Source organism: Myotis lucifugus, unplaced genomic scaffold (genome assembly GCF_000147115.1).
Source record: "Myotis lucifugus unplaced genomic scaffold, Myoluc2.0 scaffold_35, whole genome shotgun sequence".
Lineage (NCBI taxonomy): Eukaryota > Metazoa > Chordata > Mammalia > Chiroptera > Vespertilionidae > Myotis > Myotis lucifugus.
Window position 1 is genome coordinate 2000521 of NW_005871083.1, and position 15027 is coordinate 2015547.

Consider the following 15027-nt stretch of genomic DNA (forward strand, 5'->3'; position numbering starts at 1 on the left):
TATATATGTATTTGTTGTATGAGGATTTTTTTTCAGAGAATGTGGCAGGGAGAGAGGGAGGGGGCGAGAGAGAGAAACATTGAAGAAACATCAATGTGAGAGAGACACATTGATTGGTTGCCTCCTGCATGCACCCTGACGAGGGTTGGGGAGCAAACCTGCAACCCTTCTCGGTGCGTGGGCCAACACTCTAACCACTGTAACACCAGCCAGGGCTGTTCTGTTATTTTTAATATAAATGGCTTGAAATAATGGTTTTCTATTAAAACTTTCTTTTGAAATAACCATAGGTTTATAGAAATTTGCAAAAATAATATACAGAGTTCTCATATACTATTTGCTGAGCTTCCTCTAATGCCAGCATCTTAGATAACCATAATTTAACTCATAAAACCAACAAATGAGCACTGATCCTGTCCTGTCATTAACCTGCAGGCTTTGTTCACAGTTCACTGGTTTTCTCTTATGTTCTTTGTTCCCCACGTTGCATTTAGTGGTCATGTCTCCTTGGTTTCCTCTGGCCTCTAACAGTTTGGTCATTCATGACTCTGACTCCTTTGGGAGTGCAGTTACTTATTTTATAGACAGTCTCTTAATGTGAGTTTATCTGATACTTTTTCATGATTAGCTTGAGGTTATGTGTTATTGGTAAAGAAATGTTACTTTTTATTTGAAGATGATTTTAGATTTACAACAAAGTTCCAAAAATAGTATATGAGGATCCATAAATCCTTCACCCAACTCTTCCTAATGTTAACATCTATGCTAATAAAAGGGTAATATGCTAATTAGACCAGATAGACCAGACATCTTCCGGAGAAAGCCACAGTGGCGGGGGCCGAGGCAGAGGTGGTTAGGGGCGATCAGGCCGGCAGGGGAGAGCAGTTAGGGGCATTCAGGCCAGCAGGGGAGAGCAGTTTGGGGTGATCAGGCTGGTAGGGGAGAGAGCAGTTAGAGGCAATCAGGCAGGCAGGCAGGCAGAGGCCGTTAGGGGCATTAGGCAGGCAGGCAGAGGGGTTAGGGACGGGCAGGCAGGCAAGCAGAGGGGTTAGGGGCGATCAGACAGGCAGGCAGAGGGGTTAGGGGTGATCAGGCAGGCAGGCAGAGGGGTTAGGGGCGATCAGGCAGGCAGGCAGAGGGATTAGGGGTGATCAGGCTGGCATGCAGAGGCAGTGAGGGGCGATCAGGCCAAAAGAGGGGGGCAGTTAGGGGCAACCAAGCCAACAGGCAGGTGAGCAATTAGGAGCCAGTGGTCCAGGATTGTGAAAGGGATGTCCCCTGAGGGGTCCCGGATTAGAGAGGGTGCAGGCTGGGCTGAGGGGATGACCCCTGCCCCCTGCATGAATTTCATGCACCGGGCCTCTAGTTAATAATGTAGGAATAGACTGTTTTGCACACTCACAACTATAAACCTACTTTTGCCCACTCTTTCTTACAGGAAGGAGAGCATTACTACAAATATTCTTTTGCACTTTGTTTTTGTCACTCAACAGCACCTGGAAATCGCTCTGTATTAATTTATAGAGATTGTCTTTTTACAGCTGCATAGTGTGGATATACCATTGTTTATTCACCCACTTATTTATATTTGGGCATTTAAATTGTTCCCAGTATTTTGCAGTTACAAATTATTGCTTTGAATAACCTTGTGTCTAGTATTTTAGCTTTGTTGAAGGTTGTGTTTTCGGAGAAAATGCCTGCAAGTGGGATTGCTGGGTCAAGGAGCTTTGTGAGGTGTCACTCCATTCCCCTCCAGAGGGTTGTGTCTGTGTGTATTCCACAGCGAGGCATGAGTGCCTGTTTCCCCAGAGCCTCAGCAGCACAATGTTGTGTCATGCTCGTTACTTTCTGCCAGCCTGATCAGTGAGAAATGGTCTCTCAATATTGTTGTAATTTCCATGTCTTCTCTAATTATGAGTGAATTTGAACTCTTTTGTCTATAGTTAACAGCCATATTTATATTTTTCTTGTTAAGTATGTGTTCACTTTTCCCTTTTTTCTTGGGAGGTTTTGTCCCTCAGTTGTTATGGGGTTTTTATACATTAAGGTTAGTAACCATTTGTTGGTGATATATATTTGCCGATGTTTTACAGTTTGTCGATTGTCTTTTGATTTTGTGTGAAGTGTTTTGCCAGGCAGTTTTATTTTTTTAAATAGCCAACTTTATTAGTCTGTTATTGTTGTTGTCCTTGGATTTTGAGTCACAGGAAGCCTTTTTCTGCACTGGGATGAAAGAGAATTCACCCAGGTTTTCTTTTAATACTTGTTTGCTTTCTTTTATTTACTTGAGACTCCCTGATCCATTGTGTGTGGTGTGATCCATTGGTGTTTATTCTTGTGTGTGGTGTGAGGTATGAATCTAATTTTATCTTTTGCCAAGTGACCACCCATTTGTCACAGCTGCATTTATTTAAAAGTTCATCTTTGCCCCAGTGATGTGAGACTCTGAGTCCAACGCATTCACTGGGGCTGCCAGCCACAGCCACTGCCACTGAAGTTCCAGACTTGCAGAAGGAAGAAAGTGTTCTGCTCCATCCGTTGTTTGTGCAGACAGTCTGGGCAAGCTGGCCCAGAGGCCTGCTCAGTGCAGGGAGCACTTCAAAGCCAAGTTCCCAGATGCCTGCTGAGGCCTTTCTAAGGGCCTTGTCGCCTCTTCCTACACAGTGTGTCGCTTCAGTGTTGTTTTCTAACATGCCCTACTCTAATACCATATTCTTTGTTTCAGTTTGAGCCCCAGCTACATTGATCTGACTGAGTGTCCCTACATGTGGCCCTACTGCTCCCAGCCCATCTACTATGGAGGAATGCCGACCATCGTCAATGTCACGATCCTCAATGGCATGGGTGTCACAGGAAGAATTGTAGACAAGGTGAAGTTGCTCTCTAGCTTGTAGTGAACTTGGACCTGGCCCAGACCTTTGTGTCTTAGCGTTTTCTCCTGAAAATAAAACAGGAAAGGTTCTCTCTTCCTGTCGAGTGCCAGGGTATTGGAAGCAGTAATTTATTTTCCCCTAAGTCTTTTATACATAAGTCAGGGATAAATTAGTAAAATCCATTTGCTATTTTTTTACTTTGGCATCTTAAGTTTAGCTTCTGAATCGACTAATTACATATGATCCTTTATCTTTATTATTTCCCACCTATAATTAAAGGCTCACTTGTGAGAATGAGCATGAATGGGCCTTAAGGTCTAGAAAGTATGGTCTTTTTTGAATTTTGTTTTTATCATTTTTTTATACTTACTGCATAAACATTATCACAACAGTAAAGGATAGGGAAAGAGAACAGATAAATAACTTTCAGCCCCAGCACAGTAACATAGGCATTTTTAAAAATTTTACATACGAGCTGGTTTATTTGTTTTTCAATTACCATTTACATTCAGTATTATTTTGTATTAGTTTCAGGTGCACAGCATAGTGGTCATAGCCACTATTTTTTTTAAATAATCTTTTCCAGCTCTTATCTGAAATACATAATTTTTGTTATCATTGTGCACTAGGCAAAAATTTAGTCCTTTTTTTCAGTTTTCATTATGTTGAAAACATTAAAAAATGTATATAGGTCTCCATGTACTTTATAGTGGCTGTTTAATATTACATAGAACTATGAAGTCATAATTTGCTTACTGTTTCTCCTTGCATGAACAAAAAATAGGTGGTTTTCCAATATAAGCATTTCATTGAATGTCTTTGTATATGTGATTTCCCTTTCTTCTGAATTATTTCCTTAATGTAAACTCCCTGGGTTGGAATCCAGAGGGCATGGACATTATTATGGCTCTTGGTACATACTACCAAATTCTTTCCAAGAGGAGTTACATCATCTCAGATTGTAGAGGGTGCTGTTTCCACAATGTCCACACTGGGTGGTACTTTTTTTAAATTCCATGAGATTTTTTTAAAATGAGATAAAATTCCTTCCCTCTGGCTCCTGGCAATCTCTAATACCCTTTCTGTCTCTTTGGGTTTACCTATTCTAGATAGTTTATTTAAATGGCATCCGACAATATGTGGTCTTTTGTGACTGGCCTTTCCCCTGGCATGATGCCTTTAAGGTTCATTGGTGTGGCAGCATGTATCAATGCATCACTCCTTTTTATGGTTGAATAATAGTCCATTGTATGGATGGATCTCATTTTGTTTAATGGACATTTGGTTTGTTTCTAGGTGGTTCTTCTTTTAACTTTAAATTTGTGAGGTGAATATCTCCAGGTAATAAACCTGGAAAATGCTAATTCTATTTTTTCTTGTGCAAATTAGCTTTTTATTGCCTTGGCCCATTTTTGTACTGGAATTTAGATTTTCCCTATGCATTTGAGCAAGAAGACCTTCGTGTCATAGAGAAATTAACCACTGTTGTATTTTATGCAAAAAGTTACACAAATTATTGTTTAAATTTTCTTTTTAATGTGAGTGGTGGTTTTTATTTTGGGATGGAAGTTCTGTAAATGTTTCACATTTCCATGCAGTTGAATTTTGATCTTTTGTTATTTTGTTTCAAACATTAGAAACATGTCTCCACAGATATAATTAAAAATTTCAATTTCGTTTTCTACTGACTTTAATGCTTGTTAAATGTGTAGCTTTTAAATCTGTGTTAATTTGATATGTGATATAAGAGGTAGATGAAAATTAACTATTTTCTCAATTGCTAACCAGTCATTTCAAGAGCATTTATTAAAAATTTCTTTCCTTCCTCATTATTTGCATGATGTACCCTATAAATATTTTTCTCCTTTTTCAGATCTTTTTTTTAATATGCTGACTCATTTGGGGAGTATTGTTACTATCTGGCTTGTGAGGGAAATGAGTAATTTAGGTTAGTTTGAAATTTTGAAATATTAGAATGTTAGAGCTCACTTATGTTTCTTCCAGATGGTCTCTCTCATGCTTTCCTTTTCACTTTCCTCATACCTGGAAGAGACTAAAGGGGCAGGCATTCTGACAGCAAGCCAGCTCTTCCTCTGGGCGTCCCATAAACTTCCACCTCCCCAATCATTGGCTTCAGAATTTGGGGACAGTTTGCATCTATGTCATTTTATTATTTGATTCCTTTAAATTAATGTGATTCTTTTTTAAAAATACATATTTTTTTATTGATTTCAGAGAGGAAGGGAGAGGGAGAGATCAATGATGAGAGAGAATCATTGATTGGCTGCCTCCTGCCCATCCCCTACTGGGGATCAAGTCTGCAACCCGGGCATGTGCCCTTGACCAGAATTGAACCCCGGACCCTTCAGTCCGGAGGCTGACGCTCTATCCACTGAGCTAAACCAGCTAGGGCTGATGTGATTTTTTAAGCATACAGCTAATTGGAGTCTAACCTCCAATCTGAGAGTTTTAATTTATTTAAATTCACTACATCTGTACATCAACTTTTATCTGATAGAAATATGTGTCCCTTATTTTTTTTAAGGTTGGGGAAAAAAATTCTCTTTAAAATTAGAGGCTGTCAGAAAAAGAGAAAAACAATTGGAGGCTGTCAGAAATAATGGATTCTATACATTCCTAGTGGGTGATGTTCTAGACATTCCATAAGCTACTTTGGTTATACGTTGCTTAGTGTCTGTATACAAATTTCATTTTGCCTTATTTAAAATATGAAGTATTTCTCAAAAACTGCTGTAGATAATTTAGGAATTGAGCATTTCACCTTAGCCTTGGCTTGTTTTTCTCCTGCAGCCTGACTGGCAGCCCTATTTACCACAGAATGGAGACAACATCGAAGTGGCTTTCTCTTATTCTTCGGTGTTATGGCCTTGGTCAGGCTACCTGGCCATTTCCATTTCTGTCACCAAGAAAGCGGCGTCCTGGGAAGGCATTGCGCAGGGGCACGTCATGATCACCGTAGCTTCCCCAGCAGAGGTGGAAGTAAGTGCGTGCAGAGAGGGGCTTGTGTTTCTTAACCTTTCACCTTCGCCTGCCAGGAAGGGGGCGCAGGCTCAATGCCAATGGGCTCAGATTGGAAGCACAGTTGGTGTGATTAGGCTTGAAGGCCAGATCAGTGATTCCAGGGCCTGTACAGCAGCGCTCAATAGTGAGTGATGGTGCCTTCAATTCTGTTGCTGAGCAACAGCAGATAGGACTATTTCATGCCAAATTTCAAGCTCAGAATGATTATAGGAAATATGTGTTCTCTGAAAGGGAATGTAGGGTTAATCCTGTGTAGCTTCAGAAACAAGGTGATTTAAATTTTAAGTCTCAAACTCAAGGTCCTGAATGGAATTAATTGTGATATATGAAGGTTCCTTTCTACATTTGTTATTGGAAATTCTTGTATTCAAATTGTTAGGGTTAAAATGATAAATAGAATCGACTTGTTAAATAAACCCCCAAACCTGAAAGTTTCTTCTGAGCAAAAGGGGCACTTCAAATTTCTTTTATTTTTTTCAGTCAAAAAATGGTGCAGAACAGACTTCAACAGTGAAGCTCCCAATTAAGGTGAAGATAATTCCTGCTCCTCCTCGAAGCAAGAGAGTCCTCTGGGACCAGTACCACAACCTCCGCTATCCGCCCGGCTACTTCCCCAGGGATAATCTGAGAATGAAGAATGACCCTTTGGACTGGTAAGCAGCCACCAGACTCGACCCTCATCACCCCCCAGCCCTTCCCCAGCAGGACTAGGAGTCACTGTCCCTGCAGGAAGCAGACGTCACTCCTCACTGAGCCTGACTTCCTTGACCCTCAGACTTTGCAGGTCCTCGTCATCCTGTGAATCTCCCTTCAGACCTGCACAGCTGTGCGGTAAAAAACCTTGAACTCATCCTTAATTGCTTTCTTCCCCTTCTGTTGAATCATTCAGCAAATCCTGTTAGTCCTCTTTCCAGACATGTCCTGACTCCTGCCCTGTTTGGCCGCCACCTCTGCTCCCACTCTTGTTCAGGCCATCATCTCGCCTGGACAGCATCCATCACCTCCTGAGGAGTGACTGCTACCATTCTTGCTCCCTTAAATCCCACTCAGCAGCCCTGGTCACCTAAAAACATAAATTCTATCACGGTTTGCTTAAAACTCCTACAGCTGCCTATTCATACTTCTTCGGGTGTGTGGATTTTACGAAGGGGATTTTACCCTGGCCAGACTTCCTGATGTGTCCTCCTCAGGCCTCCAGGCCCTGCTCCCTCACAGCCCCTCCAGGGTAGCTGGGCTGACCCTGAAAATGGTGAGCAACAATGATTGAAAGATTTGAGGAGGACACTTATAAGGTATCAGAGCATAGCCGGAGCCCTGCATGAGCTCCGAGTGACTTTGAGTTCCATGTATTCTTCTAAATTCTTCCCGACTACTCCAGGCTGGTTCTTCCTTGAACTCTGCCCACTGTGTTAACTGTTGGGAACTTAGTTCAAGTTCCTTCTTTACCTCTGCTTGCCAAGTGTCAGAGACACAGGTCAATTCTCAGTGCGGGGCAGACAGAGAAGCCGTGAGAAGTTGTGAGTGTATAAGAATGAGTCTTTATTGCAGGAGCCAATGGCCACATAGCCATCAGACAAGACAGTCCTCATAGCAAAGTCTATGCAAAAGGCAGCCGGACACCGGCTGATTAATACGTATCTTTTCTATAAAGTAGCATCAGTCTCTGTACCCACAGCTAGCATCTGAGCAGCCGCATGATGCCCTAGACTCCACTGCCTTGCATCGTAGCGGTACCTAAGCTCTCTGGCTCAGCAGCTTCTGTCTCCCCTGCCCAGCTGCTCTCTGTACCAGACTTCTTCACATACTCCAGCCGACTAGCTGGTCAGTAACCTACTTTTACACTATTTAGACAAAGAAGGCTTCATGCCAATAGTTACATTAATCATATGGCTACTGAAGGGCACAGTGTACCATGTGTCCTTGCACCTGCTCATGGTATCTTGGCCTGATTAGGATTCTCAGGCTCAGAGTCCTTCAACATCCCATTTAGGCACATGCCCAGAGCAGCCTTTGGCCATTCTGGTGTATTGATAACAAGGCCTCTGTGCTCCCATTGGCCTGACTATCCGGGGACCTGGCATGGTTCCCACATAAGGTCAGTGCTGCTCTTTATAAAGATGTCTCTGGAAGGTAGATTGGAGGGGCTCAGACCAGAGGCAAGTAGAAAGAAATGAGGAGAAGTTGATAGACCAGGGCAATGGCCATGGGCCTGGAGAGGAAGGCATGGGTTCCGCTCTGCTGAGGAGGCAGACTCAGGCTGTGAGGTGGGAGGGTGGGAGGTAGAATGACCCTGGGTGTTTCTTGGGGCATTTGGGTAGGCGGCTGACGGAGTACACAGTAGGAAAATGAGCACATTGAGGAGGATGAAGGATGGAAAGGTAAGCAGTAGTAGTGATGTAAGATTAACTGTTTGTCACCGTCTTAGTTCATTTGCCCTGTGTGGCGTGGCCCAGCATGTCTGCGTTCCCATGCCGAATTTGTCAAATGCTGGTGGTTGCTGACCATTTACATGTATGCCACCGCTAAAGTGATACCTCAGGGCATTTCTTTTTAAATATATTTTTATTGATTTCAGAGAGGAAGGGAGAGGGAGAGAGAGTTAGGAACATCAATGATGAGAGAGAAATGTTATCGATCGGCTGCCTCCTACACATCCCCTCAGAGGGGATCAAGCCCGCAACCTGGGCACGTGCCCTGACTGGGAATCGAACCAGTGGCCTCTTGGTTCCTGGGTTGATGCTCAACCTCTGCGCTACGCTGGCTGGGCAGTGCATTTCTTCTTGTTGTTTTATCCCTTTATGCCTGTGCCTTGAGCACGATTTCCTATTACTTCTGCTGGGGATGGAGCTGTGCTCCTGCAGAGGCGACGGGGTTCAGAAATTAACCTGTGGCTACCTTTATGACAAGGAGTGATCATTTTAGTGCTGGGGCTTGCTGTTTTTCAGGAATGGCGACCACATCCACACCAATTTCAGGGACATGTACCAACACTTGAGAAGCATGGGCTACTTTGTTGAAGTCCTCGGCTCCCCCTTCACGTGCTTTGACGCCAGCCAATATGGTGAGCAACAACAGGGTGCTTAGCCAGGTGTTCTTTCCTCTCTGTGGGGTGTTTGTGAAACGTTTGAAAGGCGAATTATGGTTTAAATGAGAGGCCAGCAAAGGGAGCATGTGTGGGGTCTCCTGGTCCCAGTGGAGGCACCAAGCAGAGCGGTGCACATTCCTACTTAGTGGTGATGGTGGTCATGTTCAGCTAAAATGCGATGCTGTCAGAATGTACTTTTATTATTTTATTTATTTTTTAATTAAAAGAAGCTCTAGCACTGTATTTGGCTTCTTCTGCAGTAAGGGAAATATCTTTGTGTTGGACGTCACAGATGAAACAGAGGCCACTGCTAGCTGGTGTCTGTGTACCGCAGGGCCCCGATCCTTTCTTTTTCACCCTCTTCTAAAGAGGTTCGGGGGCTGCAAACCAAAATGTTAGAAGCCAGTAACTTGCGGCATGGATGCCAGTAAACTACTGTGTTTCTGAAACAGTGACATCCTGTCGTCCAGAGGTGAAATTTCTCAGAGCTTGGCATTTTGTCCCTCAGGAACTTTGCTCATGGTGGACAGTGAAGAGGAGTACTTCCCCGAGGAGGTTGCCAAACTGCGGCGGGACGTGGACAATGGCCTTTCGATCATTGTCTTCAGTGATTGGTACAACACGTCTGTTATGAGAAAAGTCAAGTTTTACGATGAAAACACGAGGTACTGATATGAGTTGGTATTTGGATAAGAAATTTCACTTTTGGGGAATTAAGTTGTACTTAGCAAATACTTAAAGTGCCTTTTGGCCCATTGGTGGTCTTTTCAGATGTCGCAGGCAGGTTCAGACAGTTGGTTAGAGAAAGCTTTCTCTTCACATAGTAGCGATGTTCCTGAAAGCTGCTTGTAAAGTCAGTAAAATGCTCATTGATTCCAGGTACTAATTTAAAGGCTTTGTTGTTCCTTGTTGATCGTAGATACTTGAGCTTTAAATTTCTGTTTAGTTCTTTTCCATCCTTATATTGCTCTGGTACTGAATCTGTACGAATTTAAATGCACCAAAGCACCTGTTATTTTAAAACACCTTGTAAGTTAGTTATTAATCAAAGATTCCCAAAGTATTATGAATATGTCACTCCTGTAATAAAGTTTGAATTTTTTTCTTCAGTCTGTGATGAACTTAATAAGCTTCTCATCTCTTTTCCTTCACAGACCCCTCGAGGTCTGGGCTTTATGTGCAGTGCCTTTATGTCATGTGGACTGCATTTTATGAAGTAAATGTCCTCTGCACACTGGCTGGAGCATTTATGTAATAGTATTGCTCACACCCAGCATAGTTTCAGCTGCAGCCTCATGGGGCTGGGCTGGATCTGGCAAGTTCAGTTTTGTTGTGAGGAGAGTAAGTGTGTACAGTGTTTCAGTTCCTTCCTTCTTGGCGCCTCCTTGTCCTTCACAGGCAGTGGTGGATGCCGGACACTGGGGGAGCCAACATCCCAGCTCTGAATGAACTTCTGTCTGTCTGGAATATGGGGTTCAGCGATGGCCTGTACGAAGGGGATTTTACCCTGGCGAGCCATGACAGTAAGGTTCTGTGTTTGTGTTTTCATAGGGCACATTATTCTAGGAGAGCCTACGTTTTGGAGAGGTGGTGTGGTTCCTGAAGCAGGGAGGCTCTGTGGAGAGAATGCTTCAGTGTCTTCCCAGAGGACATCTGGAGAGCAGGGTGTTAGCTACTCTAGTTCTGACCAAATGTTCAAAATGAAAATACTTTATGCAAGCATCTCTAGTTTTAGTGCCTCCTGTAAGGTGCTCTATATCCTGTATTTTCCCAAATAGGGAATACCACATAGGTTCCTGATTATTTATACGATTCTGTTTATGACATAACTTTGCAAATCTCATGTAAGACATTTCCCCATAGATTAATTTTGGGAGCTAGTTTCTAGAACATTATCTTTTTTTTTTTTTAAGTTTTTTATTTATTTCAGAGAGAAGAAGGGAGAAGGAGAGATAGAAACATCAATGCTGAGAGAGAATCATTGATCAGATGCCTCCAGCATGTACCCCAAGCTCGCAACCTAGGCACATGCCCTGACCAGGAATCAAACCTTGACCTCCTGGTTCATGGGTCAATGCTCAACCACTAAGTACACCAGCTGGGCTGAACAATATGTTGAGCACTATGGTTACTGTTCTGCTCATCCTGACTTAGTTGTTTCAAATCTATGACAACTCTGACGTCTGAAATCTATTCAGAAACTTTATATTAATAGTATTTTGTTTTCCAGTTCAATTTTAAGGTCATTCCTTTTAGTTTAAGTATGACCAGGCAATAATAGCAGCTCCTCTCCTAAGATTAAAAACAATTTTAGAAAACATATAATGTCTAAAGAATGCATTTTAGGTAAATGAATAGCTGTTGATAAAATGTTCCATGTTTCTATGTTCTCATAACTTTGAACAACTGTTTTCTAGTGTATTATGCATCAGGGTGCAGCATCGCTAAATTTCCAGAAGATGGCATAGTGATAACACACACTTTTAAAGACCAAGGTAAGGAATGCTGTTCACATGCTCTTTGGTTTCCTTCTTTCTCTTTTTATTTTAATTAACAGTTTTATTGCATATAACTTAACCCTTTTAAAGTGTGCAATTCAGTGATTTTTAGTGTATTCACACAGTTGTGCATTCATCACCACTATCTACTTCCAGAATATTTTCATCACCCCGAAAAGAAATCCACATACCCATTAGCAGTTTTGTTTTGTTTTTATAATTTATTATTTTGTGTGGTAACTACTTTAAGCAAGACTTCTGGGTAGTGGCTCTGGGATATGCAAAGATATGATAAGATAGCCTCTTGCTGATAATTTGGATATATGTGTATACTGACCACTACAAAATAAATTGAATTTCCCATAGGAGAGGGGCTGTTGAATATTTGTAGATATTCTTTAAAACTACCTTTAAAGTTGCTTAAAATTTGTGTTACAATTTATAAAGCGTTCTGTTCTCATGATTGCCAGATTACTGAAATTTAGAAAAATGTTGACCATGTTTTGATGTTTTTAACTGTGTGAAGGTAAAGAATATTAATTACAGGGTCTTCTCTTACAATTCCCTTAAGAATTTGAAGCAGGAAAAGGTCTTCCTTTTCAGTTTTGTTTGTTTGTTTGTTTCCCTGAACCCAGAAAAAGATAAATGCTCATGTATATTAGCTACACTGTGCCAGGCCCCATTTTATGTGCTTCTCATGTTTTATTTTTTTCCAATAACTCATATACACTATCATTAAAACTCACTTTTCAGGCGAGAACAGGCAGGGTAAATGCATCTAAGGCCACAGTGAGAGTTAAATGGCAGAGACTCAGGATGTGAACACATTCTGGCTCCTGAGAATACGTGATTCACAGTCACTGCCCTCTGAAATAATTCCAATGTTACCATACTAGACCCCCACCCAATTTTCTGAACACCAATTGTGACCCATTTATTATTCTCATAGCATCCAGTTTTATGTGCAGAATGACATATGTTCATGTCCACAAAAGCTATTAGGTGATATGTTCACTCTTAATGGAGTTGTGTTAGAATTACCTATTTACTGTTATCTAGAAGTTACTAGAATAATCACAACATCTCCACAAACTTTAAAACTACATCCCCCTCCTAAGTCTCAGTTAATATAAATAAGTTACTTATTATGATACCAGTGTTTCTGATCTTTTCCCCTCCAAGACCTAGGAATTATAATTTTATGTGCCTCAGGCATAGAACAGCTCTGGCCACTGACACAAACATCAAGCAAGGATGAACTAAGGACTGTACATCTGCTTTGCCCCTGATTGATATAAGAGCAACACCATCAATCAGGTGTCTCCTTGCCCATTGCCGGGGGGGTTCAATTTTGTTTCTTTAATTGTAGCCAGGCATCACTGAAGAAGGCAAATGCTGCAGTTCCCCTCACTGTAGTATCTGAGACACTGTGTTAGTGCCCTGAGCATCCCTGAGGAGCAGAGAGGAGCCAGAGCAACCTGGACTGCCTTGATCTTCCCAAACGTGGGAAGCCATCCACTTGCTCTGGTGTGGGGCAGTCTTCCTGCAGCCCCACACTCCCGTCTCTCACCTCGGCCAAGAGTTTGAGACTCTTCTGTGCCCAACAGGACAGGCTTCTGGAAATTTACAGGAAGGATTCATTTTCTCATGCAAGTTGATATTTTTTTAAATTCCAGAATGGAAAACCCCTTCATTGTAAAGCTTGCCATTTTCTGTAATTGGAAATTAGGAACAGTTTCATTAGTTGAAAATGAGGGAAGGCAGGAAGTATTTTTCACTCATCTTATTTGCAACTGCAAGGTAAAGTTCATTTTTGTATTACCTGGAAGGGCTTTTTCCCTTCATCCAGGCAAGATCAATCAATAGGTCTGTGTTCATAGGGTTATATTTTAACTTTAAGCACATAAATAATCATGTCTCCCAGTCGCTTGGCACAATTTACCATGGGTTAGTGATTCTTTCTGAAATCAGCTTCTCACAGAGCCATGTCATTTCTGGTAGGGGTGAAACAGGGGTGACAGCAGTGGTCTTGTGGCCAGCTGCTAGTGCCTTGTTTTGTTGGGAGAGGAATCAAAAGTAGATTTAAGGGTATGTACTTCATTTTGGGGTTCTGGTGGCCTGAAAATAAAAATTACCTTGAAATGCTTTTTAAGGGGATTTTTATCTTCACACAGGCTTTAAGTTGAATGATCTTTTGGACACAAAAGAAATTTGAATATCTGGGTTATGCTGGATCACAAAGGATCTTATTGTGAGAAACAAACTGTGTGAAAACCAGAGGCCACACAGTGCGCACCCCCCCCCCCTCCGTCTCATCTGTTGTACTGTGCTGTCTCCCTCTCCACCAAGAACACCTTGCTGTCTCCCACTCAGTTCCTAGTGGAATTACACATAGAGCAGGAAATGCTGCGCTTTTAGAGCCACAGACATTTTCGATGTTACCAACATGGTAAATACTGGCTTTTGATGAAGATGTGCGTCATCTAGTGCTAGGGAACGTGTTTGCTTCAGGGCTGGAGACTCCTAGATTATGCGATGATGTCACTGGCAGTTGCTGCCTGTGGCATTTTATGCATTTTTGACTTTTTGATTCATTAAACATTGTAAATTGTGCCATCTGTTTGGCACAAACAGAGATAAGAAGGCTTTGCTCTGGAACATTTGTATTTATGGATTAATATAACAAATATCTTAAATCTAAATTTAAAATATTGTGGGCATATATTTTTTAATTAGTTATGTTTGTCCTAGCTTTCAATAGTAAGACATGAAACTGGATATCAGTATCTGACAATGTCTGTAGATGTATCTATAACCGCCTGGCCAGCTGCCCCGAATGGATGTGGTCCAAGGACATAAGCCTTTTGGCATGATAAGACAGGACGAAAGTTTGTGCTTTTAATATAAAAAGGGAAAAGTGAAACCTTTCAAGTTGTAAATACGATTACCACCATTTCAAGTGAAAATGAAAGAGGATGGATATGGATATATAGGGTGTCCCCAAAAATGTATACACACTTTGAATAATTATTAATTCCAATGTTTGTTTCTTTTCAGATTTAACTCATTGGAATTAATAATTATTCAAAATGTGTATACATTTTTGGGGACATCCTGCATATATACACATATAAGTGAATTTTGCTAAAACCCAAATTAGTGGCACTTGAGGCCTTGTTTTTCTATGCTGTAAGTTTGCACTGCTGTGATTGAAGAGTGGGTTTTTTGCTGTGATTTCTTTGTCACATGTCAAGTTAAGTGGCAACTGGAAAATAATTTATTCCTCAATACATTTTTTCATTGCTGTTTTTGTTGTGTTGTTTCAGGATTGGAGGTTTTAAAGCAGGAAACAGCAGTTGTTGAAAACGTCCCCATTTTGGGGCTTTATCAGATTCCAGTTGAGGGCGGAGGCCGGATTGTCTTGTACGGAGACTCCAATTGCTTAGATGACAGTCACCGACAGAAGGGTGAGAATTGGTGGTGTGGCTGAAAAGTAGATTGTGCTTCATGACTTTGACATTCAAATCCT

At 41.6% G+C, this 15027-nt stretch overlaps 1 protein-coding gene and 1 pseudogene across 11 annotated transcripts in view; one reads left to right on the top strand and one right to left on the bottom strand.

Annotated features, from left to right (window-relative positions):
* Positions 1 to 15027, top strand: part of MBTPS1 (membrane bound transcription factor peptidase, site 1) — a 55152-nt gene that overhangs the window by 31170 nt on the left and 8955 nt on the right. For all 11 annotated transcript variants that reach the window (XR_002828819.1, XR_002828817.1, XR_002828818.1 and 8 more), the window contains 8 exons: positions 2726 to 2870; positions 5685 to 5873; positions 6396 to 6568; positions 8861 to 8976; positions 9509 to 9665; positions 10399 to 10523; positions 11418 to 11495; positions 14825 to 14965. Coding sequence is in view for 8 of the 11 variants with exons in the window: in XM_023752572.1 (XP_023608340.1) it covers positions 2726 to 2870; positions 5685 to 5873; positions 6396 to 6568; positions 8861 to 8976; positions 9509 to 9665; positions 10399 to 10523; positions 11418 to 11495; positions 14825 to 14965 (1124 nt within the window). In the remaining 3 variants the exon portion in view is untranslated. The remainder of the gene's footprint in view (positions 1 to 2725; positions 2871 to 5684; positions 5874 to 6395; positions 6569 to 8860; positions 8977 to 9508; positions 9666 to 10398; positions 10524 to 11417; positions 11496 to 14824; positions 14966 to 15027) is intronic.
* On the bottom strand, positions 12698 to 12842 carry LOC111825655 (annotated as a pseudogene).